Raw genomic sequence first — 26,216 nt, 5'->3', positions numbered from 1 at the left:
CCAGAATCGCTGGGGAGTGGGGATGGCAGTCCAGGCCCAGGGCAGGATGGGAAGGGGTGCTAAGGGGTGCTGTGGAGGAGGAGGCCGAGCACGCGAGACTGGGAGTGGTGGGTCTGCTCGACACGGTGCCCATCCGCCCCTCCTTCCCTCCCAGATCCGCCTGGGCCTCTGCGAAGACCTGCGATCGTGCGTGCAGTGCCAGGCCTGGGGCACTGGGGAGAAGAAAGGTCGCAGGTGTGAGGAGTGTAGTTTCAAGATCAAGATAGTGGATGAGCTTAAGAAAGGTAAAGGCAAAAGCCCAGAGCCGAGTGCTGAGAACTGGGGGGTCGGGGTGACAGATCATCAGGGCAAGGCAGAGGTGTCCCTCTTCTGGCAAGGAGATGCGAAATCCAAGTCAAGATCACACATTCTGGTTTTTTAGGGGTTGTTTTTTGTTTTTTGTTTTTCCTGAGACATGCCATCATTGTGTAGCTCAGGCTGGCCTCAGACTTGCAGTGATCCTCCTGCCTCATCCTCCTGAGAACAGAGGATTACAGGCATATACCACCATTACCTATACATCCTGGACAGGGAGGAGCCACAGAATCCAGAGAGGAGACACTGGACCCAGTAAAGGGGTAAAAAATCTGGGCAAGCCTGGTGGTGTCCACTTGCAATCTCAGCACTCTGGGCGGCTGAGGCAGGCATATCCCAAGTTCAAGGTCAGCCTGGGCAACTTAGTGAGATCCTGTCTCAAAATTTAAAAACAAAAATTTTTAAATGGTTGTGGAGGGCTAGGGATTTAGCTCCGCAGCGTAAGTGCCTACCTGGCAAGCACAAAGTCCTGAGTTCAATCTCTGGTACCTAAAAAGTAAAAATACAAAAGGCTATGGATATAAATAGCTCTGTATAAAATCCCTGAATTCAATCTCCTGTACCACAAGAAAATGTCTGGGCAAGAGGCACAGAACCGAGGCAGTAAGCACACAGTTTGGCAAAGAGCTGAGTAAGGGAGAGGAGCCTGGGGAAGGCCTCGCTGATGTGGGCAGGGATGTGACCCAGACAGGGCACAGCCTTCCCTAGGCGAGACACACTGGCTAGACACCAAGACTCCAGATGATGCCCCAGGCAGGGAAGTGGGGGAAATGGATTTGCAGGTCTGGTTCTGCCAGGCCAGCCCTAGGCAGAGCAGGCTCTGGGGGCTCCTGGGTGGGTGGCTGCTGACCATCTATGGATGCAGCAGAGGAGGTGGTGGAGTACTGCACCTTCCGGGATGAGGATGACGACTGCACCTACAGCTACACTGTGGAGGATGACGGCGTCCCTGGGCCCAACAGTACCGTTCTGGTGCACAGGAAGAAAGGTGAGCTGGTGGCGGGTGCGGTGGGTCCTCGGAGCCTCGGAGCCGCTGGCTAGCAGAGCCCGGAGGGATCAGGTGCTTCCTCCTTTTCTCCCCCCCAGACTGCCCTCCCCTCAACTTGTGGTGGCTCCTACTCATCCTCCTGCCGCTCCTGCCGCTGCTGCTGCTGCTCTGCTGGAAATACTGTGCCTGCTGCAGGGTGAGCCCCAGGGGCCTCCCCTCTGCTCACTCCCCTCCACGGGCCGTGCTGAGCCTGGGGTCCAGGGAGAGACTGCCTGGATTCTGGTCCCGATAGTGTGACCTCAAGCAGTTTATACGATTTTCCCAGGCCTCCACTTCCTCTTCTGTGCAACAAGAACTAGTAAAACTGACCTCAGAAAGTGATAGTCTAAAGCCTCTCCTCCAACCAGGGATTTACCTGAGTTAAATTAGAGAAAGTTCTCAAAAGGAACTAGAGCACTTTTTTTTTTTCTTTCAGTAATGGAGATTGAACCCAGGGCCTTTGCACTGAGTTACAATACCAGGCCCTGCCTGTTTCAAAATCCGTTTTTAGGTTGAGACACGTTCTCTTACTCAGTTGCCCAGGCTGGGCCCAAACTTTCAATTCTCCTGCTTCAGCCTCTCAAAGTGCTGGTGTTATGGGCATATATATGCCACAACACCTGGTTACTAAACACCATTTTCAGCCCTGGCTTACTTCTTCCTGTCCTAATCTTGGCTCCAGAAGGCTGAGCTAATCCAGCCCTGGGCCCCATGTCACTCCGAAATGACAGCAGTGATGACGAAATCTGTGAATTTCCCAGGACGCCTATGAATCCTCGAGCCCCAGGTGGCAGAGCAATCTCTGTTACTGGGTCCAACTCTTCCCTCAGCTCAGTGTGGCTCTCTGTGTGGTCACAGCACTGCATCTACACAACTTCATTCTACCCTCTCGGTCACCCTATGAGGTCAGTGGCTCCTCTGTGACAGATGGAGAAACTGAGGCTCAAAGAACAGGCGATAGATATATGAAGAGGTCCCAGCTCTTGTGCCTCTCACCCTGGCTTCTCCCTCCATCAGTCATCGGCAGACTGGACCTCAGGAGCCCCTTCCTGGGGCCACTCTCCTGCCAAGGGCCTGGGAGCCGCAGCTGAGAAGGCAGACGCTGTCTGCCAGGTGCTTACGGCCTAGCTGGAAGGTCAGACAGAGACTGCAGAGCACAGAGCACAGAGAATGCATAGCACAGAGGCTGGATTGCAGGGACACAGGCTGCTTGCTGAGCTGACCTCCAGGGTGGTAAAATATTCACGCGTGTTGCATACAAAGGGAGTTCTGTGTTCAAATAGGTGTTTTTTTTTCCTATTAACTTCTTACTGTATAATGTTCAAATAGGTTTGAGAAACAGGTTTCTTCTCTGCTAGACTTCTCAGAGCCTTTGACTGTAATGAAGCTGCAGGAAGGTGGGGTGGCTGAGGAGTCTGTCTAGCAGGGGCTGCCACCCCAGCCCTCACCCTGCCCCCTTGTCTCCTAGGCCTGCCTGGCACTTCTCCCTTGCTGCAGCAGAGGTATGGGCCGGCACAGGGAGGGGCAGTGGGGTTGGGCCCTGAGCGTGGCTGGGTAAGGTCTCCCGAGGGCCCTGTGCTGAAGACCCTTCCCCGCAGGCCACATGGTGGGCTTCAAGGAAGACCACTACATGCTGCGGGAGAACCTGATGGCCTCGGACCATCTGGACACACCCATGCTGCGCAACGGGAACCTCAAGGGGCGTGACATGGTCCGCTGGAAGATCACCAACAACGTGCAGCGGCCCGGCTTTGCCACCCATGCTGCCAGCACCAATCCCACAGAGCTGGGTGAGGGTGGGGCAGTTCCAGATGGAGATCCACTGTCCCTGTTTGCTCTGTGTGTTGGGTTAAGCCGCTTCTGCCCCTTCCTGATGGCCCTGCAAGCCTCAGGCCTGGATGTGCTGTGCCTGCTGTACCCAGGTGGCCAGCTGTCCCCCGCATCCTGTCCTAATGTGGTTTCTGGAGGGACACTCTATGGGGACCACCGTGTGGGGGCTGATGACATCCATCTCTCCCGCCTGCCTGCCCCTAGTGCCCTACGGGCTGTCCCTACGCCTTGCCCGCCTCTGCACTGAGAACCTGCTGAAGCCTGGCACTCGAGAATGCGACCAGCTGCGCCAGGAGGTGGAAGAGAATGTGAGGACCCGGGCTGAGCTGGGGCTGAGGAGATGGGCGCAGTGGCAGCGGGGTGGGAGATTGGAGGGCAGCAGCTGTGGGACCTAGACTTTCCCAGGCAGCCAAAGGGCCTTTTGGACCTGGCCCCAGGGCTGGCCCAATGGAGCCGACAGCCACACCATGCTCCCCCTTCGCTTGGCAGTTGAACGAGGTGTACAGACACATCACCGGGGACCACAAGCTCCAGCAGACAAAGTTCCGGTGAGTCCCATGGTGCCCCGGGTTGGGTGGGGGCAGCCAGGGTCTGCGGAGCTGGGTGGCAGCTACTCACACTGCAACCTTAGAAGCTCAAGTCCCAGGCAGATTCTGCTCCCATCGCAAGGACCATCTGGCTCATAATGCCTTCTTTGTCCCCACAGACAACAGCCCAATGCCGGGAAAAAGTGAGTTGAAGATCCTCAGGTGGGAGAGGCCCACGTCCTGCTCCCAGCCCCAGCCTCCTGCCTGGCTGGCCCAGCTCTACCCCACCTCCATCCTATAGGATGAGAGGGTCATGTCAAGAGTCTTTCCTTGGACCACTCTCAACAAACATGGAAGGGACACACTCCCCAAGAAGCACCCCCTGGGCAGCCAGTGCCTGCCCTCCTACTGGCCACACCCACCCCGCACCAACAGAGACATTCACACTGGGTGGCAAGTCCCACAGCTCCGTGCCCAGTTCCTCCCCTGAGCCCTGGCTTTTGGTGGGAGAGTTGGAGAGGAGGGTCCCCTGCAGGAGAGCAGCAGCGTGGAGACATCAGAGGGTGGGGTTCAGCCAGCACCCTCTGGGCCTGGCACTATGCTAAGGACCCTGCCCAGCTAGCTTGGTCCCAACCCTGTGAGGGAGATACCATTGCTTTTCCCATTTGACAGGTGAGGAAACAGCAACCTAGACATATTAAGTAACTTGTCCAAGGTTACCTAGCTATCAAGATCAAGCGCCAGCCTTGTGCAGTGGGGCATGCCTGTCCTCTCAGCCCTGAGGGAGACTGAGGCATGAGTTTGAGGCCGGCATAGGAAACATAGTGAGTTCAAGGCCAACCTGCAGTATAGTGATACCATGTCTCAAAAAACCAAAAAAATAGGGGCTGGGGATTTAGCTCAGCGGCATAAGCACCTGCCTTGCAAGCAGGCGGTCGTGAGTTCGATCCCCGGTACCCATAAAAATAAAAAAGACAAAAAATAAAGAAAATAAACAAAGAAATATTAAAAATTAAGGGCTGGAGATGTAGCTCAATGTGAAGCCTCTGGGTTCATTCCCCAGCACAAAAACAGCAAACAAACAAAAAAACCAACTCTGACCCAGAGCTGTGGGTTGGAGTGCAGCTCCATGGAGCAGCACTTGCCTGGCACACATGGACTCTGGTTTGATCACCATCAAAACAAAACCAAGCACACAAAGCCTGGATTTGAAGCCAATAGGCTTGGGGGTTTTTTGGATTTTTTTTTTTTTTTAAGACAGGCTCTGCCTATGCAGTTTAGGCTGGACTTGAACTCACAGTGCTTCTGCCTCAGCCTCCCAAGGGCTGTGATTACAGGCCACACCACCAAATCCAGCCACCACCCCAGCATCTTTGCTGTCCCATGTTCAGTTCTCACATTCCAGCCCTCGCTGGGGAATGCTCAGGGGAGCCTGTCTCCCAGATGAGGGTGCCAAGGCTGTGCGAGGGTCCTAGAACCAGCAGGAATCTCTGGTAGCACCTGGCTCTGAAGACCCTGCACCTTACTATCTCACGTTTTATCCCTGCTGGGGAGAGGACGATAGGAAGAGGGACAGGCACTGGAAAATGGCAGGCTGATACCTCCTCCACCCAGACCGCCCTCTCAACCCAGGCAGGACCATACCATCGTGGACACGGTGCTGATGGCACCCCGCTCGGCCAAGCAGGCACTGCTGAAGCTGACAGAGAAGCAGGTGGAGCAGGGGACTTTCCACGAGCTCAAGGTGGCCCCTGGCTACTACACCCTCACTGCCGAGCACGGTAGGTGGACAGCCTCCCGGCATTGTCCTCTTTCTCTTCCACTGTGTCTTGGAGACCCATGCCTGACCCCCCACAGATGCCCGAGGCATGGTGGAATTCCAGGAGGGTGTGGAGCTGGTGGACGTGCGTGTGCCTCTCTTCATCCGGCCTGAAGACGACGACGAGAAGCAGCTGCTGGTGGAGGCCATCGATGTGCCTGTGGGCACTGCCACCCTTGGTCGGCGCTTGGTAAACATCACCATCATCAAGGAGCAAGGTGGGTTGCCATTGGCAGGGAGGCAGAAAAGGGGGCTCTGCGCACCTTGTTCCCCCTGATATACATCAACTGGAAGCAGGACCTGGCCATACAGACAAGGCCAGGTCTTAAACCCCATAACCTTAGATCCTCCACTTATAAACTGGATACGGACCTCTCTGCCTACCGCCCACCAAGTACCCAGTGAGAGACCCGATTGGCGTGGGCATAAGCAGCCCACCATTCCTCCATGCAGAGAAGAGCTTAGGCGAGGCAGAGGTCCTGCACCATGGATGCCCAGATGCCTGGCAGTCCCTTTGGCCCTTGAGCCTTCTCTCCACCCAACTCTGGGACCCTCTGGGCCTGCTCTGTCTTTGGCCCTGAGTTTCACGGTGGCTCCATCTTGGGTCTGCCTCTGCCAACCTTCAACTCTTGCTGGGAGACTTTCCTGTCTTGTCCCTCTGCCCTTCTTAGAGTGGTAGAGCTGGGTTAACCAGGAAACTCTTAGAGTCTCCTGGGCTGGGCTAGAAGGGTAGGAACTGAGAGGGGACGAGGCCAGGACTGCCGACTGACACCCTGGCTCCTTGCAGCCAGTGGAGTGGTGTCCTTTGAGCAACCCAAGTTCTCGGTCAGCCACAGCCATCAAGTGGCCCACATTCCTGTCATCCGGCGCATCCTGGATAACGGCAAGTCCCAGGTCTCCTACCGCACCCAGGACAGCACAGCACAGGCCAACCGGGTAAGGATGGGGGTGGAGTCCAGGGTCACACAATAGGGCAGAATTCATGTGGCAGGTGCCTGAGTCCTTCCTAAAGACAAGCCCACCTGCCCCTGCCATCCTTGGAAAAGAGGTCTCACTGGAGTGCCAGTGACACCTTGGGTGAGACCCAGTGCCAAGGACTCAGGCCAAGAGAGCTGCTTCCTCCTGGATGGGCCAGAGACCTGTCCATTCCTGTCCACCCTCCATGGTCTGGGACATACCAGACCTGCCAAGCCTCTCCTGGAGAAGTGGACCTCTGCACACTATCCTGTGGCCCCGGGCTTCCTGAGGCAGAACCATAGAGCTCCTGGGCCTAGGCCTCCCAGCTGTCACTGTTGGTTTTCCCCTGGACCAGCAGCCTTTCCAGGCACGGTTACTGAAGCCAGAACTGGTATCCTATCACTGTAGAGGCCCCACATCAGGAAGAACCAAAACCCGATGGTAGACTTGATTTTTTTTTTATTGTTTTATTTTATTTGTATTTTTTTTTTTTTTTTTTTTTTTTTTTGTCTTTTTCATTTTTATCGGTACCAGGGATCGAACTCACGACTGCCTGCTTACAAGGCAGGCGCTTATGCCGCTGAGCTAAACCCCCAGCCCCCGTTTTTTGTTTTTTTGAGACAGGGCTTCCCTATGTAGTTCAGGCTGGACTTGAGCTCACTTTATAGCTCATGCTGGTCCCAAACTTGCAACGGTCCTCCTGCCTCAGCCTTTTGATTATAGGTGTGCACAAGCACACCTAGCGACATACTTGATTTTGCCTGTAGGGTTTTTGGTTTTGTTTTTAATTCTGCATTTATTACCAGCTTTTGGTACTGGGCTACTGGGAATTGAACTCAGGATCTTGTGCTTGCCAGGCAGGCACTTATGCTGCTGAGCTAAACCTCTGGCCCCAGGTGCTGCAACTTTTAAAAACTAAAATTGCCGGACATGGTGGCTCGCTGGCCATACCCGTTTTCTGTACTTTGTGTTTCTGTTAGAAAGCATTCTCATCATTATTTCAATATTCCCAGTAAAAATTCCAATGACTCATTTGTCCATTTTTGTCCATCAGTCCTACTGATTATGCCTCATTATGCCTGTTATGCTTTCCAAAAATGTAGCTCAATGGTAGAATACTTGCCCAGCATGCAAGAGGCCCTGAGTTCAGTCCCTGCAAATACAAAACAAAACTTGAGTACTTAACTTTTAGAAAAATATTTAGGCTGGCCATGGAGGTACATGCCTGTAATTCTGGCACTTGGGAGGCTGAGGCAGGAGGATTACCATGAGTTTGAGATCAGCCTGGGCTACATAAGTGAGTTCCAGGCCAGCCTGCACTACATAGTGAGACTTTGTCCAAAAAAAAAAAAAAAAAAAAAAAAAAAAAATTTTCTGTATTATTTCTTAGCATTTTATTTTTAAAATCTTCAGCTTTTTTTTTTTCTTGGAGACAGGGTCTTGCTGTGTAGTTCAGGCTGATCTTGAACTCACTTTGTAGTCCAGGCTGGCCTCAAACTGGCAGTAGTCCTCCTGCCTGAGCTCCCCCGAGTGCGGGGAATTACAGGTGTGTGCCACCATGCCTGGCTTAATCTTCAACATTTTTTGGGGGTGGTGGGTCTTTTTGATACACAGTCTCACTTGAGCTCACTTGGTAACCCAGGCTGGTCTCAAACTCTCAACAATCCTCCTGTTTCAGCCTCCCACAAGTGCTGGTATTACAGGCACTTGCCAACACACTCAGCTAATCTTCAACATTTTTTGAAAATTTTTTATATCAATGATTTTAGTTTTTAAGTGTTGGTAATAAATTAAAAATTAAAAACAAAGCTAAAAGAAACATGGGAAAACAAAACTAGCATCCATTTATCTTTTACAAAGATTCACAAATTTTTAGTATTTGTGAGAATATTGTGAGAAACTGCATATAAATATCTATATAAATAGATTACACAGACATCTATGACTTTATATCTATATAGATAATACACATACACATAGCGATGGGAGTTGTTAGTTTTTTGAACTATTCAAAATGATAGCTACCTGGGTGTGGTGGCACATGCCTATAATCCCAGCACTCAGGAGGCCGAGGCAAGAATATTGCCACTAATTTGAGGCTAGCCTGTACTACATAGTGAGCTCATAGTGAGACCCTGTCTCAAAAAAAAATTATAGGTGTGTGCCTGTAATCCCAGCACTTGGGAGGCTGAGGCAGGCAGATCACTGCAAATTTAAGGCCAGTTTGGACTACATAGTAAAATCCTGTTCCCCAAAAAAAAGACATGGGCAGGAGATTTAGCTCAGTGGCATAAGTGCCTGCCTGGCAAGCACAAGGTTGAAAGTTTGATCCCTGGTACAAAAAAAAAAAAAAAGTCTGCTGTAGTACTTAGGTCATAGGTTTGCCACCACCACAAAGCCCTTCTGCTCACTCATTTCCACACTGTAGCTGCACAGAAGAACCAGACTGAAAAAGTTTCACACTGAGGATAACTGGTTCAAAGCACTGATTCAGGCACATGCATGTCTCCAGGGAATCAATCAGCGTTCTAGAGCTGCATTTTGTTGTCCTGTGCCTTTATCTCCTTTGACCTAGAACAGTGCTCTGGCTTTGTCTTTCTCAAGGTTAACATTTTTAAGTGTCCAAATCAGTCACTGGCAGGCAGCCTCTTCTCCCTGTGGCCCCCTCCCTTCCCACGCTGGGGTAGACCTCCACGCTGCTAGTGCCCAGAACTAAAATGTTGGTTTGAAGCGCCACCTCGTGGTCACCTGTGTGAAGGCCTTTTCCTCCCATTTGTAGTCGATAACCACACACATACATGCATACACATACACGTGCACCCGCACACGTGCACGCCCACATTTTAGAAAACCAAGCAAGCTCCGGGATATTCCAAGAAGAAATCTAACTAGATGGAGTCTTCCCACCCAGCAAGTAGGCACTGGAGCTGGGCAGGACCACAGATTTCAGAGCCACAGTATGGAGACAGATTCCCCTGCAAATCCAATCTGCCCAGGGCTGCCTGTGTGGAACTCTGTGGGACATCCCAGCATCTCCGCCCTTGTTCAAATCCTGGTTGTGCTACAATAACCTATATGAATTTGGCCAAGTTCCTTAATGCCCTGCAGAGGTTGGTTTTCTCGTCTGTAAAATGGAACAGTAATACTTCTGCCTCATAACACCTGTGAAGATTAAGTGAGCTAATATTTAAAGTGCTTAGCTGGACATGGTGGTACATTCCTGTAATTCCAGCACTTGGGAAGCTGAGGCAGGAAGATTGCATGTTGAAGGACAGTCTGGACTACATAATAAGCTCAAGGCCAGCCTAGACAGGGACATTGTATCAAATAACCAAAATAACAACAATAATCATAATGGCCAGGTGTGGTGATGCATGCCTGTAATCTCAGCACTCTGGTGATTTTTAAAATTTTTTTTTTAACGGGTACCAGGGATCAAACTCATGACTGCCTGCTTGCAAGGCAGGAGCTTATGCCGCTGAGCTAAATCCCCAGCCCCAAATCTCAGCTGAAGCTGAGCATTGAGGATGCTGAAGCAGGAGGATTTCAAGTTTGAGCCCAGCCTGGGTAAAACTTAGCAAGATCCTGTCTCAAAAAAATAAACAAGGGCGAAAGGCCGACGCTTAGTGGGAAGAACTTGGCTTCATTCCCCAGTAGTGCAATAATAATAATAACAACAACAACAATAAAAGGCTTGGCTTCCAGAAAATGCTAACATGAACCATTTTTTTCACTACATGTGACAGTCTGAAATGGACTCTGGGTATCATGTGGGTTGTGCCCATGACTCTTCATCCCTTCGTGGGCCTTTGGCTTTTTGAAACAGTCTTGCTATGTAGTCCAGGCTGGACTTGAACTCTCTATGAAGCCCAGGCTAGCCTCAAATTTGCAGCAGTCCTCCTGCCTCAGCCTCCCAAGTACTGGAATTATAGGCATGTGTTACCATGCCTGACTTGGGAAGCCCTAACTCAGTGCCACCTCCTCCCCAGCCCTAGTCTGACCCCAACCCTTTCTATCAAAGGACTACATCCCAGTGGAGGGTGAGCTGCTGTTCCAACCTGGGGAGACCCGGAAAGAGCTGCAGGTGAAGCTCCTGGAGCTACAGGAAATGGACTCCCTCCTGCGGGGCCACCAGATCCGCCGTTTCCACATCCAACTCAGCAACCCCAAGTTTGGGGCCCGCCTGGGCCAACACCACACTGCCACCATCGTCATCGGGGACCAAGGTGGGCAGAGCCTGAGGTGGGCACAGTGCATAGAGCGGGAGGCTGGGGCTTCTCAGCTGGAGCTGCCAGATGCAAGCACAAGCTTGGGACGGGCATGCTGTGAATTTCACATACACAGTAAATGTGGTCAAATGAGCCTGCTCTTGCCATATGAGGCACACTTATCCTAGAACAACCCTATTTGTTGTTTATTGAAGTTCAAAGGTAACTGTGCTTTAGCTGACAACCCTGTGCTCACTCAGAGGCTGAGTCCTACTGGGCCCCTGTCCTTTGACCTCAGGCATGCATTCCTGGATATTAGTACTTCTCAGTGTTAGCTCCCAGCGTGCCAGTGTCTGGAGCTTCCCTCCCAGGGCAGGCCTGATGGGAAGAGGGGAGAAACCAGCACACACAGGTCCTGTGCAGAACACGCTTTTGGCTACCAAGGGAGAAAGAGGGCCTTCTCATTTCTCCGCGCCCACCCTCTTCAGAGAAGCTGCTGGCCAGGGCCCAGTTCCGTCTCTGGGTGAGGGGACTCAGAGTGTGAACGGAGTCTCTGATGGTGGTGACTGGACTCAGAGCTGGCTGACCACACTGCCGTAACTCTCCACATCAGTGGTGGTGAACCTGTGGCCTGCATGCCACTGCAGGCCATTTGTATCTGGAAGTTCTAAGAGGTTCACCATCACTGCACTAGATGAAGTGGACCGGAACCTCGTTAGTCAGAAGCTGTCATCATCGCCACCTCCCCTTGGGGACCTGGGTGCCCCACAAAACCCCAATGCCAAGGCTGCTGGGTCCCGGAGGATCCATTTCAACTGGCTGCCCCCACCTGGCACACCAATGGGGTACAGGGTAAGGCGGGGGCCATGAGCCATCATGGGTGGACAGGGAGGTCAAGCACTCAGTACCCACGGGAGAGGCGGGCCCTGACGGAGGAGGGCACACTTGGAACCAGTAGGTCTAAGCACAGGCAAGCAGAAGGAAACCCGGTATGTGCCCAGGGAAGAAGACCATTCTTGAGTATTTCAGACATTTTTTCTCCTTCCTGGAAAGAACCCCACTCCATCCCCGCAAGGAGACCTCCTTGTCCTACCTCAGCTCTATGTACAAACCCAAAAGCCTCTGTTCCACCTATGCCACGGGGACAGTACAACAAAGGAGAAGTGGAGGGGTGAGTGGACCTGGTGCTTGCCACTCCCCACTGACCGGTCCCCCTGCTCCGACGCAGGTGAAATACTGGATCCAGGGCGACTCTGAGTCTGAAGCCCACCTGCTGGACAGCAAGGTTCCCTCAGTAGAGCTCACCAACCTGTACCCATACTGCGACTATGAGATGAAGGTGTGCGCCTATGGGGCACAAGGCGAGGGGCCCTACAGCTCCCTGGTGTCCTGCCGCACCCACCAAGAAGGTGAGGCCTCCTCCTGTTCTTCCATTCATCCCCAGTGTGCCCCTGCCTCCCAGGCCTGCCCTGTGAGGTCCTGCCCCTGCCACTGACAGTGTCCCTTCCGGCTCTCCCCAGTACCCAGCGAGCCCGGGCGTCTGGCCTTCAATGTCGTCTCTTCCACGGTGACCCAGCTGAGCTGGGCTGAGCCGGCTGAGACCAATGGCGAGATCACAGCCTATGAAGTCTGCTACGGCCTGGTGAATGAAGACAACCGTAAGGAAGGGGCCCTTCCCAGCCCCGGGGCAGTCGCCCTGCAGGAAAGGGCCAGAGAGCCTGTCTGGAGCCCCAGGTCACTCCTGGGCACTGGAGTCCCATCCTCCTGGTCAGCAGGAGGCCTAAGGCATTGTGAAGCTTTATGTCAGTGAGGGTTATACAGGGCACACGGAGATGACAGCCCCAGCTGTCCTTCCCATGCCAGGAATCAGGGTGGTTCATCATTGCAGTTCTCTTAGAGCTAGAGCACAGCTGCCAGGGTTAACAAATGAAAAAACAGGATGGAGCAAGGAGGATCACTTGAGCCTAAGAATTTGAGACCAGCCTGGTCAATGAAGCAAGATGCGGTCCCCAAATCAAACAAAATACAGGATGGGCTGGGCATTTGGTCCACACCTGTGATCCTAGCACTCCAGGAGGCAGGAGAATCACCAACTTCAAGCCCAGCCTGGACAAAAACACAAAATAAAAAAAGGTCTGATGAATGTAGCTCAGTAAAAATGCTCTGGGTTCAAAATCCAGGGCTGGAAAAAATATCCCCCCAACCACCAAAAAATATGAAAAAAAAAATCCAGGGCTGGGGATGTAGCTCAGTAGTAGAGCTCAGGTCTAACATATCTAAGGCCCTGAGCTTAACTCCTTGTGTCACAAGAACAGGGCACACTGTGAATTTGAGATAAACATTTTTCAGGACACTTCATACATTTTACGAGGCAGCCTTAGCAAGGCTGTTATTTTTCTCCCAGTCCTGGGAGGGAGGCCAGGTGAGATGAGTCCCGCAGCTGTGGAGATCTCACCTGGTAAGGGACTCCCACGCACTCAGTCCCAGGGGTGGAGCGCTGTCCCCCTCACATCACTGTGGACCCCAACATGGTGATCTCACAGAGCAGAGGACAGCAGGGCTTTTAGGAGTGCCTGGTTACTTTTTACTAACCATTCCATCATAGCTTCTCAACAGCTGTATAACACCTCCAACTTGGGCTTTACTTATGTTTATGGACCACAGTTGGCAAGTCCCCCCTGAATGCCATTTGACCCCAGGAATAACTTGTGGCCCAGTGAAAGGTCATCACTGATGTCCTAGCCATGGCTCCTCCTGCTGAGGCCTGTCATGGCCTGTAGTGAGCAGCACCCCCAGCCTGTCAGCCAGCCCTGAACCCCCTTCCCACCCTAACTCCTGTCCCCACAGTATAAGGCCAGCGTGGGGCAGTCATCAATGCCTCCACTGCTGCCTCAGCACGGCATTTGGGGCTAGGCTGTCTCCCTGAGCACTGGGTGGGAAGGTCCTTGTCCCGGAGGCACCTTGGATGCAGGACCACTTGTTGATCAGTAGATGTCAGGGTGGAGCCACCATGCACCTAGCGCTAGCCCCGGCACTAATGTGGCAAGTTCTTTGCCAAGTTTTACTGCTGGCAGCAGTCACACTTAGGCTGTAAGGGCTGGGCAGGTGGCAGGAGTTCCCAGCTGGCTTCCTGTTATCTCCAGGTATAAGCAGAGCAGCCCTGCTAGGTCAGGGGTGGGGTTAGGGCAAGGCTAGAACCTGAGTCACCCCTCTGAAGCACTCTCTCTCCCCCAGGACCCATTGGGCCCATGAAGAAGGTGCTGGTGGACAGCCCCAAGAACCGGATGCTGCTCATTGAGAACCTTCGAGAATCCCAGCCCTACCGATACACGGTGAAGGCCCGAAATGGGGCAGGCTGGGGCCCTGAGCGTGAGGCCATCATTAACCTGGCCACCCAGCCCAAACGGCCCATGTCTAGTGAGTAGTAGACGGTGATGGGCAACGCAGGGGCGGGGCGGAGGCACCGAGGCCACTGGCTCACCTCTCCCCCTCTCAGTTCCCATCATCCCAGACATCCCCATTGTGGATGCCCAGGGAGGGGAAGACTACGAAAGCTTCCTCATGTACAGCGACGACGTTCTTCGCTCCCCGGCTGGCAGCCAGAGGCCTAGCGTCTCGGATGACACTGGTGAGTAAGTTCCACGAGAGAACAACACACAGAGGGATGTCCCTAGTGGCCAGAGACCTAAGGGGCTGGCAGCTGCCGGGCATGGATCTCAAGGCAAGGAATCCCTCTCAGCCTCAGACACAGAGGGGACAAAGCCAAAGTGACCACAGGCAGTCCCACATGTCCATGCGTGAGGACAGGTGGACATCTGCTGGAAGCAGATGAACACAGGTCCACACACGCAACGTACCTGAGCTCGTGAGCACTGGACTTGAAAGTTCCCTAGCTGTGCCTTGGAGTCAAGACACTCAGGCAGCCTCCACAGGCCAGCTCAAGCAGCCGAGGAGCAGATGAGGCAGTGACTCTGTGCCTGACAGTTGGCTCTGTGCCTCCTGATTGATTCCCCAGCAAGGCGGTATGCAAGGTGGGATGCCTGAGTACGCAGGTTTATTACTGGCTTCACTGTGGCACACTACAGGACTCAGTTTCTCTGTGCTGTGTGTGTGTGTGTGTTTGTGTTTCAGCTTTCTAACCTGTAAAATATGACGCCACCACGACGCCTGGAGTGGAAAATCCTCCCGAGCATGTTTATCATTTGCACTTTTGCTCTTCTCTGCGCGAGCGCGCATTTGTGTGTGTGTGCGTGTGTGTCCTGAGTATGGGTCTGAGCCTCCTAAGGACCGGCAGCTCCAGCTCAGTTGCTCCTGGCGCTTCCGGAGCTGTCCTTGCAGGCAGACAGAGACTTGGTAATCTGCTGAACAAGCAAAACACAAAAGGAAAGGCCAGGAAAGTGCTGGGCCTTTCTCCCTGGACTGTGGCCACAGTTGCGCTTGGTTATCTGCAAGGCCTGAAGTGGGTGAGGGTCTCTTGTCTCTCCGGTCCCCGGGGCCCCGACTCACCAGAGAGCTGGGAGGACAACGCCGTCCTTCGTTGTTCCCAAGGCGGCAGCTGGAAGTTCGAGCCCCTGCTGGGGGAGGAGCTGGACCTGCGTCGAATCACGTGGCGGCTGCCCCCGGAGCTTATCCCGCGCCTGTCAGCCAGCAGCGGGCGCTCTGACGACGACGGCTGCAGCGCCACGGGGGTCGCGGACGGGGAGGGTGGCAGCTGGGCCCGCGAGGCAATGCCCAGGCACCCCAGAGGTGATCGCCCGCCTAAGGCTCACCCGTTACCCCGGTGCCCCACTTGGGCAGGCTGTCCATCAGGGTATCCTGAGAGGCCAGGGCCCTGTAACAGCACCAAGCAGGCCTCCAGAACCCAAGGAGTCAGGATTGGACAGTGACCTCACTGGAGGCATACAACTTCAGCAGCCTTGAGGGTGTGGTGGTGCATCTGATTACAGCACTGAGGGAGGCTGAGGCAAGATGACCTCAAGTTTGAATCCCACCTGGGCTATAAGCAAGATTGAATCTCAAAAAGAAGAGGTGGGGTAGGGGATGTAGCTCAGTGATAGAGTGATGATAGAGACTGGCTTTGTGCCACAGTACAGGCTGGGGTTGCATCCCAGAGCAGTCTGCTGTGTCCAGGGGTAGGTTCTGGACTCCCCTCAAGGCTGGGCTGATGCAGATAGGTCCCCCAGCTGCTGTCTAGTTCCCATGTGGAACCAGAGGACACAAGGCCTTCCCACTGACAGTTGGAGGGAGCCTTGCTGTGTTCACTCCAAGGTTCCTGAGAGGTCAGGGTACCTCAGGGTCCGCCAGGCAGAAGGCCCAGGGCCAATGCAGGTCTGTCTGACCAGTCTCTCCCCTACAGAGCACCTGGTGAATGGCCGCATGGACTGTGTCTTTCCCGGCAGTGCCAACTCCCTGCACAGGATGACGGTGGCCAATGCCGCCTATGGCACCCACCTGAGCCCACATCTGCCCCACCGTGTGCTGAGCACATCCTCCACCCTCACAAGGGACTACCACTCACTGACGCGCACAGAGCACTCACGCTCCGGCACGCTACCCCGGGACTATTCCACTCTCACGTCCCTGTCCTCCCAGGGTGAGTGACTTCCAGCAACCCCACCTCACCCACCGGCCTTCCTCCCCTCTACCACGTGGCCCTCCACACCCACTGTTCACCACCGCACACTCAGCCTTGAACTCCCTGCCCCCTCACACTTATTTTGTCCTGCCCTAGGCCTCCCTCCCATCTGGGAAGAAGGGAGGAGCAGGCTTCCGCTGTCCTGGGCCCTTGGGTCCTGGAGTCGGGCTCAGATGAAAGGGGCCTCCACCTCCAGGGGCTTTCGAGATTCCATAATCCTGGCTGGGTGGCCAGCAGCACCCTCCTGGGGCTCAGGTAGTACAGGGATGGCCATCATCTTGTATCCTCACTGCTGCCCTCTACCACGCTCCACATTGCCCAGCCACCCGTCACAGCCAGCCCAGCCAGCACTCATCCTTAATCCATTCACAGCCCCATCCCCAGGAACTAACCACTGTCTGTCCTCATCAGTGCCCATGCCTAATGCAGCCTCTGCCATGCTGGGGTGGGGGGCTGGGCAGGAGCAAGGAGAGGGCCAGCCGGAAGGGGCAGGGGTTAGGGTCAGCAGGCCCTTGGTGCTCGCTCTCTCAGCACCTCAGGCTGGGCCCAGCCTCTACCGAGGACGGTGCTGGGTGGCTCAGACAGTGCTGCAGGGTGAGCGAGCAGCCCCGCCAGCAGGCTGTGTACTGAGACGGGCCAGGCCAGGCAAGCAAAGGAGGCTGGGGTAGAGCTGTCTGCACCCAGGAACCCCAGCCCCTGCCCCTCAGACTGACTGCAGCCTCCTCCTCCAGATTCCCGTGCAGCTGTGGGTGTGCCTGACACTCCCACCCGACTGGTGTTCTCAGCCCTGGGACCCAGGTCTCTGAAAGTGAGCTGGCAAGAGCCGCAGTGTGAGCGGGTGCTGCTGGGCTACAGCGTGGAATACCAGCTGCTGAACGGCGGTGAGGCAGGGCTGCTGCCAGCTGCAGGGGTTGCCCCTTGGAGACACAGGCACCTGGGCTGAATCCACCTGGGTCCCTCAAGCATGAAAGGCCCCACCCAACCTCTCTGAGGCTTCTCCTACCATGCTACTCCCCACTCCCTCCCCTTCCTTTTTGTTTTATTTTATTTACTTTATGTCTTTTTCCTTTTTATTGGTACTGGGGATCGAACTCACGACTGCCTGCTTGCAAGGCAGGTGCTTATGCCGCTGAGCTAAATCTCCAGCCCCGCTTTTTGTTTTAATTAGGTTTTGAGACTAGTCCAGGGTGGTCTTGAATTCTAGGTGATCCTGCCTCAGCCTCCTGAGTGCTGGGATCACAAGTGTTTGCAACCACACCACCAGCTACAATCTTGTCTTCTGAGCCTCACCCATCTCCCCAGGTTTCTCAGCATTCCCTATCAGGTTATGTCTAATAAAGCCTTATGGACCCAGGGCTGGCCTGAGGAACCAGAAGTGGCATATATCCAGGCAGACCCACCTGTAATGTCATAACCTGAGACCACAGGGAAGGGAGGCCAGGGAAGCTGCTCTACATCCTGCCCTCACCCCACCCACCAGGTGAGCTGCATCGACTCAGCATCCCAAACCCTGGCCAAACTTCAGTGGTTGTAGAAGACCTCCTGCCCAACCACTCATACATGTTCCGAGTGCGGGCCCAGAGCCAGGAGGGCTGGGGCCGGGAGCGCGAAGGTGTCATCACGATTGAGTCCCAGGTGCACCCACAGAGCCCACTCTGCCCTCTGCCAGGTAAGCAGGCTGCTCCCATGCTGAGACCATCATGCCCATCAAGTACAACCACAATGACAGCCTCCCTCTGCTGCCCTCCAGGTTCTGCCTTCACCTTGAGCACCCCCAGTGCCCCAGGCCCACTGGTGTTCACCGCCCTGAGTCCTGATTCGCTGCAGCTGAGCTGGGAGCGGCCCCGGCGGCCCAATGGAGATATCCTGGGCTACCTGGTGACCTGTGAGCTGGCTCAAGGAGGAGGTGCTGCCTGCTTCTGGGGACAGGGTGGTCATAGGGAGGGGGATAGAGAAGGGGACATCAAGGCTGAAGGCATCCCTGTACAGGGCCAGCCACCACATTCCGGGTGGATGGAGACAACCTGGAAAGCCGACTGATGGTGCCCGGCCTCAGCGAGAACGTGCCCTACAAGTTCAAGGTGCAGGCAAGGACCACCGAGGGCTTTGGGCCAGAGCGTGAGGGCATCATCACCATTGAGTCCCAGGATAGAGGTAGGCTGCTCCCCTTCTGCACTTCCACTTTCTCTGGCCATGCCTTCTCCCGCCATGCCCTGACTGGCTAATCTGCCTGTTCCAGGTCCCTTCCCACAGCTGGGTGGCCATGCTGGGCTCTTCCAGACTCCACTGCAAGGCGAGTACAGCAGCATCACCACCACCCACAGCAGCAGCACAGAACCCTTCGTAGTGGGTGAGTCACAGGGGCAGGGGATTGTGGGTCCAGAGAGCACAGAGGTGGGCAGGATCCTCCTAACTGCCTTCCCCATAGATGGACTGACCCTGGGGTCCCAGCACCTGGAGGTAGGTGGCTCCCTCACCCGGCATGTGACCCAGGAGTTTGTGAGCCAGATGCTGACCACCAGTGGAACCCTCAGCTCCCAAGTGGACCAACAGTTCTTCCAAACCTGATCCCAAATCCCAGCAATGCCTTTGGAAACCTGGGCCCTTTCCTGCCTTCTCTTCCCAGCTCACGTTTAGCTGCAACCCCTTAAGAACCCAGGGGCCCAGCCTACCCACACGCTTACCACAGAGCAGGGGCAGGTGTTCTCTGGGAGGCATGAAGGCGCAGAGGTCCTGGGAGACTCTTCAGGCTGTCCCTCTTGGCCCTCAGCCCAGACCCATTTGTAACCAAAGAGCTTGGACCAGCACAAGGCCCCAGCATTTGTTCTGCACTTAATAAAAGATCTTGCTACTGCCTGGCTTTGTCCTTTGCGTTCTCTTGCAAGGTGCCAGCCCAAGGACAGAGGCAACTCTGACAATCCCCTTTGCTGGCCCTGAGTGTACACCCACTTCTAGAGGCAGGCAGAGTCCAGGTCAAAGGCACAAGTTTATTGAGCACCCAAGCTGCAGAAAGTGGGCACCAGAGGCAAAGCAGAATAGCCTGCTACACCAGTTGAGCCATCACAAGCGCAGCACCTTGGCTCCATCGGCAGCCTGAGAGAGGTAGAAGGTGGCTGTCCCACTGTATTGCTCCTGGGGGACAGGCAGGAAGATCTGAGTAGGTGACGGTGCCTCCAGAACCACCTCTCCTGCCTTCCCAAGGCTGATGCTCACCCACCTGTATGTGCTGCATGGCACGGGAAGCAACAGAAGCCTCCAGCAGGGTCACTGTGCAGCCACCAAAGCCGCCACCGGTCATACGACTGCCATAAACCCCAGGGACAGACAGTGCAGCTTCAACCAGTTGGTCCAGCTCAGGGCAGCTCACCTCGTAGTCATCTCTAACGAGAGGACACAGGAGGGATGGGTGCAGGACCCACCCATGCCTGGGAGATGTGGGGCATCCCAGGCAGCCTTACCTGAGGGAGTGGTGACTCTCCACCATGAGGCGACCAAAGGCTCTGTAGTCCTTACGGCTCAGGGCAGCCGCTGCCTGGGCTGTGCGCTGGATCTCACCTACCACGTGCCGCGCCCGCCGGAAGCCCTCCTTGCTCACCAGCTCTCTGCCCGCTAGGGAGGAACAGGAGTCAGCAGCCTTGTCCACCACTGCCGGTGGGCCTGGGGATGTGGGCAGTGGCCCTGGTGGGTTAGTGGACAGCTTCTATTCAGTGAAGGGAGCCCTGCAAGGGGGGCTGTGGAGTGACCTCAGGCCTGGCTCTAACGAGCTCCTCTCTAGGGCCTCCCTTCCCCACTGCTTGTGGGACAGGTGCGTCATCCCATCACTTGGGGCTCTGGGAGGACTGTGGGGGACAATGCAAAGAGCTCTCCACAGGGGGCTGGCACGGGGTGGAGGGGCCTCCATGAAAGGCAGTGTAAGCAACTCTCAACTAATGGGGCTTTCGAGGTGAGTGGGACATAATACTCCTCTCAAGAAGCCACCAAGATGCAGTCTTAGAAGAGTTCAAGCAGGACAGGATGTACAGCTCAGTGATAGAGTACTTGCCTGGGGTGTATAAGGCCCTGAGTTTGACATCCAATACCACAAAAATAAAAAGATCTTAAACAGCTCTGCTGAGATCAGAGCCCTAAATTTGCAGTATTTGGGAAAAAGCGGGCAGAGCATGGGGAATGGCCCTAGATCTCAGGTGCAGGCAGCAGGGTCATAGCTACCCAGCAGGAAGTCCAGCCATCTCCAAGAAAGAGTCCAACTCACCCTCGAGCTCCTCCAGCTGCACCTCCCGAAGGCTCTCCTTGCCCAGTGCCCGGGCCACTTCTTCACACTGGCGGCGTCGCAAGGGGTACTCGCTGGAGCCCAGGGAATGGCGAACATTGGAGTTAGTGATCAGCACGGCCAGCTTGGGGTCTGACAGAGGCACCAGGCTTGTCTCCAGAGACCTGAAGTGGAGTTAAAAGGTGAAGAAGTGACAGGGCCAAGGGTCTGCTCGCCAGGCCAGGTGGTGGGCACATTCCACCCAGGAGCTCCTTAGTGTGAGGTGGAAAAGTACAAGGGGAGCCCCTGACCTGCAGTCAATGAGCAGCGCGTGGCCTTTCTGCCCCAGCAGAGCGATGAGCTGGTCCATGATACCACAGGGCACCCCTGCGAAGCTGTGCTCTGCCCGCTGACACACATGGGCCCGGGCAGCTACTGCCCCCGAGTCTGCGGTACAGGGTGAGGTGGGGAAGCTAGGGCCCAGGAGGTGGCACACAGGTTGACCACGTGGGAGTAGCAGTAGCCCCAATGTCACTCCACCGCCCCAGCCAGAATGGGAAGAACTCAAAGATTACAAAGAGATCTCAGGAAAGCAGGCCAGGTCAGGGGCAGGGCCTAGGCGGTACCTGGGCAGAGCTGCTGGAGAAAGGTATACGTGGCCACTTCCAGTGATGCGGAGCTGGACAGCCCACCGCCTAGGGGCACTGAGCTGACCACCACTGCATTGAAGCCAGGGAGAGGAGAAGCTGCAAGACAAGAATGGTGATGGCAGGGGCTGGGGATTTAGCTCAGCGGCATAAGCGCCTGCCTTGCAAGCAGGCAGTCGTGAGTTCGATCCCTGGTACTGATAAAAAAAAAAAAAAAAGAATGGTGATGGCTACCTGGACTAGAGGGAGGGGGCCAGGGCCCAGAGCCCAGCAGGAAGGGAGACAACTACCTGGCAGCTGCTTCCAGACCATGTGTCTCAACTGTCAGAGGCCACCACCAACCTGCTGGGGCCAAGAAGCCTACCACCCTCCATCCTCCCACCCCTGCAAGTGCTGGGGCAGCCTTCCTAGTAGTCCTCCTGATTTAGGGTTCTGAAGGCCAGCAAGCTGGGGTCTGAATCCTGGCGCCTTCACTTGTGTAAAGAGAAACCCAAGTCAAGTTCTGGAAACCCTTTGGGGCATCAGTATCCTCATCTGTACAACAGCATGCACCACCCTGCAAATCTTCCCTATGGCATATCATACAAATTGATGTCATGAACTTGATCAGGCCCTGCGTGCCATACCTGGGTAGTGCTGAATCACACCCTTTACATAGTTTGCCCAGTGGGGAGTTCCAGGCTCCAGTAACCTTTGAGCTGTGGGCAGTGGAAACTGTAGCCGCTGAGGCTCATCAGCATCCTTAGAAGTGGTGAGAAGAGAAACAAGCCCATCTGTTCGAGGGCTGCCCACCAGCAGGGTCACGAGCTCCAGTGCCTGGCAGGAGAGACAGAGTATCAGACCAGCTGAAAGGACTAGGCCCCTCCAGAGGTGCCTTCTGCCAAGGCTTTGCTGCTGGGGATAGACGATGGGACTTTGGGGGAAGGAGCTCAACTTGAAGGGAATAAGCTCTACTCCAGAAGAGTGCTACAGGGGCTCTGGGGGCTTAGAGCTTGAAGCTCTGCCCTTAACTCTCTGGAGGTGGGGCGTGCTGCAGGCCACTGCAAACCTGGACTCTGCTCTCCTATGGGCCTAGGGTGATAGCAAGCTAGCTCGACAGGAAAACAAGACCCAGGAAGCCCATGCCTTCCCATTACGTGGTGGCCTCAACTGTGCCGCAGTTCATTTCCCAAGAGGAGAGGTGGGGTTGAAAGCACCCGATTGAGCGCTGGAAGGCAACACACCAAGAACCAGCTTTGAGATAGATCATAAGCAGGTCCCTACTCTTCTCTGGATCTCTTCCTTCCTCTGTAAATAAACTGTCTGGGACCAAAGTCTGCGGTGGGAACTCTAGAGGCCAAAGGTCCCGATTGCACATGGGAGGGATACCCCGTCCCAGGTAGGGGGCGAGGATCAGCAGCCCGCAGCGGACGGGCTGGGACGCAGGGGCGTCCTCTCTTCGCACGCGCAAGCCGGTGCGTACCAAGGTCCCCCACACGTTGTCGCCTGCCCTTCCCCGCGCGGCCGGCGACCGCGGGCCCCTCACTTACCATGGGCAGCACCAGGCCCTGGTTGTAGTCTGTGTGCTCCCCGATCAGGTTGACGCGGCCCGGCGCCGACACCGCCAGCTCGGGGTTGGCCCCGAACTCCTCCCGGAAGGCCCGCCGGGCCTCAGCCAGCAGCTCCTCCAACCGCGGAGGGGCAGAAGCAGCCATGACGCTGGTCTGCAGCTCTACGCTCCGCGGGCTGGATGCTGGGGGCGGGGCCGCTGCCTCGGGTGCGCGCAGCAGCGGGATGCTTGGGGCGGGGCCACCCGCCGGGGGCGTCCGTGCGCTGAGCTGCCCGCAGGGTGCGGGCGGTGAGTCATCAAAGGTGACCCCACATGGGGTCCTGTGTCCCAGTGATGTCCACTTCTCTGGTTTTTGGGGAGAACCAATGGGCGCTCTGTTGAAGACTATGGCCCAGGCTTTGATCCCCAACCCCACATTTAAAGGAGGAGGGGGGCTGGGGATGTGGCTCAGTGCTAGAGCTCTCGCCTTGCATGTACAAGGTTCGATCCTCAGCACCACCAATAAAAAAGAGAGGGGAGTTGTGAAAACTAGAAGATCAGCCTTTTGTAAGGTAAATGAAGACTATGACCTTGAGCTCAGTGTGGTGTCACTTCCCTGTAATCCCAGCATTCCAGAGGGGAACGCAAGAAATTGGCTGCGAGTTCGAGACTTTTCTAGGCTACATAGTGCATTTAAGAGCCTGACCAGGGGCCGGGGGTTTTAGCTCAACCTAAGCACCTGCCTTACAAGTGCGTGGTCGTGAGTTTGATTCCCGGTACCGATTTAAAAAAAAGAAAGAAAAAGAAAAAAGATGAGCCTGACCTACATAGAGAGAACTTGGCTCAAAAATTTAAGTAATTAAAAAAGTTTAAGTCAAATATAAAAAAATATAATAGCAGACTTGCCGAGGATACTTGAAGTCCTGGGTTGAACTTCAAAAGAGGAAGACTCCCTGTTCTGCCCTCTACTCAACCTGTCTTAGCCACCCTTTGCTAGGGTGGTGGTACACGCCTATAATCCCAGCACTGAGGCAGGAGCATTCAGTGGCACATCCCGGTAATCTCAACTATGCAAGAGATTAAGGTCAAAGAACTGTAAACTGAAGGTCAAATTGGGGCAGTTTAGTAAATTTAAGAAGAGTGGGTGTTGTGGTGCATTTTTGTAATCCCAGCATTTGAGAGGCTGAGACCAGCCCTGGACTACGTAGTGAATTCAAGGCCAGCCTGAACTACATAGAGAGACCCTGTCTCAAAAAAAACAAGAAAAAATGCCAGGCTTGGTGGCACATGCCTGTAACCCCAGCACTCAGGAAGCAGAAGTGGGAGGATTGCTGGGAGTTTGAGACCAGGCTGGGCCACAAAGTGTGTTCAAGCCCAACCTGAACTGCATAGTGAAACTTTGTCTCAAAAACACAAAAATAAATAAATTACAATAAAAAATAAAAGGAGTGGGTGATGACGCTCAGTGATAAATTATGTGCTTAGCATTCCTGAGGCTCTGGGTTCAACTCCTGGGACAAAGTTAATTAGTTAATTAAAAGGGGAACTGCATGTCATGTGTATTACATCTCAATAAAACCAAGTACTACTGGTTAAAACAATGGTAGTAGAGCCAGAGGAGGTGCAGCACAGTGGGGGAACATTTGCTTAGCATGTTCAGTCCCCTGGGTTCAATCCACAGAAATGACAAAAAAGAAGACCCAGCGTGGCAGCACTTGTCTATAATCCCAGCACTTGGAAGATTGAGGCAGGAGGATTGTTGTGAGTCTGAGGTCATCCTGGCCTGCATAGTCAGACCCTGTCTCAAAAAACATTCCAAATTTCATCTGACAGCCTGTTCCTTCAGCAGCAGATTATCAGTAGAGCAGTTTTTGGTATAGTCAAAGGCAAAACAAAATAAGGTCTGAATACCCCCTGGGGCTGACTGAAATAGAATGAAACTTGCAAACCATCTCTCTTCCAAGGCACCATTCTTTTTTTTTTTTTTTTTTTTTGGAGACATGATCTTACTGTGTAGTTCTAGCTAGTCTCAAACTCACAGTGATCATCCTGCCTCAGCCTCCTGAGTACTGGGATTACAGGCATGTGCCACCACCTTGGGCTGTATATCTTCTTTACCCATGTTTGCATCTAACAGTCTTGAGCCCAAACCTTCACTCTTAGTACTTGGTGATCTCAGGGCAATGGCAACTTCTCTGAGCCTCAGTTTCTTACCTTGCAGATTCCTCCACAACTGGCTACTGAAAAAAGAATTTGATAAAATACTCTTCGCAGAGTGCCCAAACCAGCACCTGGAACTCAAGAGCTCAGAATAAATGTTTACTATCCATCATTCATTAATTCAGTGAGCATCACTGGACTCTCCTGTGTGCAATTGGCCAGAAAGATAAAAAGACTCAGCTCCAACCACCTAGTCAGGGGGCTGACCCAGCCACAAATCTGACTTCTAACAGAGGCGAGCATTTAGACTGAAGGGTAGAGCTCTGACAGAGAAGAGCATGGAGCTGCGACCACTGTGAGCCCCATGCTCTTACTTCACAGCCATGCTTTCATACGAATGGAAAACATCTGCTGCATCCATGCTCACCTTTTTTTTTTTTTTTTTTTTTTTGGTACCAGGGCTAGAACTCATGACCTCACACTTGCCAGGCAGGCACTTATGCCATTGAGCTAAATCCCCAGCCCCCATGTTCACCCTTTATATGGCTCTGAGGTAGGGTGAGCTAAGTTCCCAATCTCAGCTTCAGGAACTTCTCAGACCCAGCCTGATGACAGTTTCAGTTTTTTCTTTAAAAGGAAACTCAATTTAGCCATAGAGGAAGTGCTCCTATTTATACCAGAAGGACTCTGAAACGCTGTTTTTTTATCTGGTAGATGTGTTTACTTTTTCTTTTTTTCATTCTTTTTTTTTTTTTTTTTTTTTTTTTGTCTTTTTGAGACAGGGTCTCACTGTGCAGTTCAGGCTGGCCTTGAGCTCACTTTGTAGCCCAGGCTAGTCTCGAATTTGCAGTGATCCTCCTCAGCCTCCCAAGTGCTGGGATTGAACTGAGAATAGGAGACACCTCAGGGGGCAAGATAGGCTGAGGCCTCCTAGAGACTTTCTGGATAGTTTTCCTTATTAGCATCATCTGCTGAGGCGTTGAGCCACCACACCTAGCTCTTTTTTTTTTTTTTTTTTTTTTTTTGTACTGAAAATCAAACCCAGGGTTTTGGGCTGGGGATATAGCTCAGAGGCACAAAACTTATATAGCAAGTGCAAGGTGCTGAGTTCAATTCCCAGCACTACCACCAAACAAACAGCAACAACAAAATCACAGGGTTTCAGCAGACTAGGCAAGCACTACAAGCCCAACCTTCCGCTAAATGAAGACAGAACCTTTGCACAGAGCTACATCTTAACATCTTAGTATTTTTTTATTTTGAGACAAATTCTCA

The 26,216-nt window shown here is 53.9% G+C and overlaps 2 protein-coding genes across 9 annotated transcripts in view; one reads left to right on the top strand and one right to left on the bottom strand.

Annotated features, from left to right (window-relative positions):
* Itgb4 (integrin subunit beta 4) overlaps positions 1–19,213 on the top strand; it is a 33,388-nt gene extending 14,175 nt beyond the window's left edge. For 2 of the 8 annotated variants that reach the window (XM_063242127.1, XM_013151909.3), the window contains 26 exons: positions 155–284; positions 1,220–1,342; positions 1,441–1,538; positions 2,850–2,883; positions 2,980–3,171; positions 3,416–3,519; positions 3,701–3,759; positions 3,918–3,941; positions 5,371–5,519; positions 5,596–5,775; positions 6,345–6,493; positions 10,536–10,740; positions 11,417–11,574; positions 11,951–12,131; positions 12,243–12,380; positions 13,957–14,139; positions 14,219–14,350; positions 15,271–15,468; positions 16,079–16,315; positions 16,454–16,612; positions 17,089–17,238; positions 17,838–18,026; positions 18,108–18,263; positions 18,347–18,511; positions 18,597–18,707; positions 18,786–19,213. In XM_063242127.1, coding sequence (XP_063098197.1) covers positions 155–284; positions 1,220–1,342; positions 1,441–1,538; positions 2,850–2,883; positions 2,980–3,171; positions 3,416–3,519; positions 3,701–3,759; positions 3,918–3,941; positions 5,371–5,519; positions 5,596–5,775; positions 6,345–6,493; positions 10,536–10,740; positions 11,417–11,574; positions 11,951–12,131; positions 12,243–12,380; positions 13,957–14,139; positions 14,219–14,350; positions 15,271–15,468; positions 16,079–16,315; positions 16,454–16,612; positions 17,089–17,238; positions 17,838–18,026; positions 18,108–18,263; positions 18,347–18,511; positions 18,597–18,707; positions 18,786–18,925 — 3,744 coding nt within the window. In that variant the 3' untranslated portion in view covers positions 18,926–19,213. The remainder of the gene's footprint in view (positions 1–154; positions 285–1,219; positions 1,343–1,440; positions 1,539–2,849; positions 2,884–2,979; positions 3,172–3,415; positions 3,520–3,700; positions 3,760–3,917; positions 3,942–5,370; positions 5,520–5,595; positions 5,776–6,344; positions 6,494–10,535; positions 10,741–11,416; positions 11,575–11,950; positions 12,132–12,242; positions 12,381–13,956; positions 14,140–14,218; positions 14,351–15,270; positions 15,469–16,078; positions 16,316–16,453; positions 16,613–17,088; positions 17,239–17,837; positions 18,027–18,107; positions 18,264–18,346; positions 18,512–18,596; positions 18,708–18,785) is intronic. The other 6 variants (XM_013151911.3, XM_013151933.3, XM_003461419.5 and 3 more) reach the window with 6 other exon arrangements.
* A 111-nt stretch (positions 19,214–19,324) lies between these two features.
* Galk1 (galactokinase 1) lies at positions 19,325–22,990 on the bottom strand. Its single transcript, XM_003461446.5, has 8 exons — positions 22,783–22,990; positions 21,880–22,069; positions 21,233–21,352; positions 20,918–21,053; positions 20,610–20,791; positions 19,816–19,966; positions 19,575–19,737; positions 19,325–19,489 (listed from the first exon to the last, which is right to left on the bottom strand). Exons 1-8 carry the CDS (start codon positions 22,945–22,947, stop codon positions 19,418–19,420), a joined length of 1,179 nt encoding a protein of 392 aa, XP_003461494.1. The 5' UTR covers positions 22,948–22,990; the 3' UTR covers positions 19,325–19,417.
* Between the last annotated feature and the right edge of the window lie 3,226 nt (positions 22,991–26,216).

Source organism: Cavia porcellus, unplaced genomic scaffold (assembly GCF_034190915.1).
Source record: "Cavia porcellus strain 051 isolate PalLab524CR breed Dunkin Hartley unplaced genomic scaffold, mCavPor4.1 scaffold_32, whole genome shotgun sequence".
In the NCBI taxonomy this organism is placed as follows: domain Eukaryota; kingdom Metazoa; phylum Chordata; class Mammalia; order Rodentia; family Caviidae; genus Cavia; species Cavia porcellus.
This window is presented reverse-complemented; position numbering and strand designations above follow the sequence as displayed.

Bases quoted from the DNA above. Each gene is read 5' to 3' on its own strand.
- Galk1 (XM_003461446.5), bottom strand. From the start codon at position 22,947: ATGGCTGCTTCTGCCCCTCCGCGGTTGGAGGAGCTGCTGGCTGAGGCC. The intron at 21,054-21,232 runs GTACCGCCTAGG...CCTGTACCGCAG, and splicing joins TCTCCAGCAGCTCTGCCCAG to ACTCGGGGGCAGTAGCTGCC. The intron at 20,792-20,917 runs GTCAGGGGCTCC...ACTCCACTTCAG, and splicing joins GCGCTGCTCATTGACTGCAG to GTCTCTGGAGACAAGCCTGG.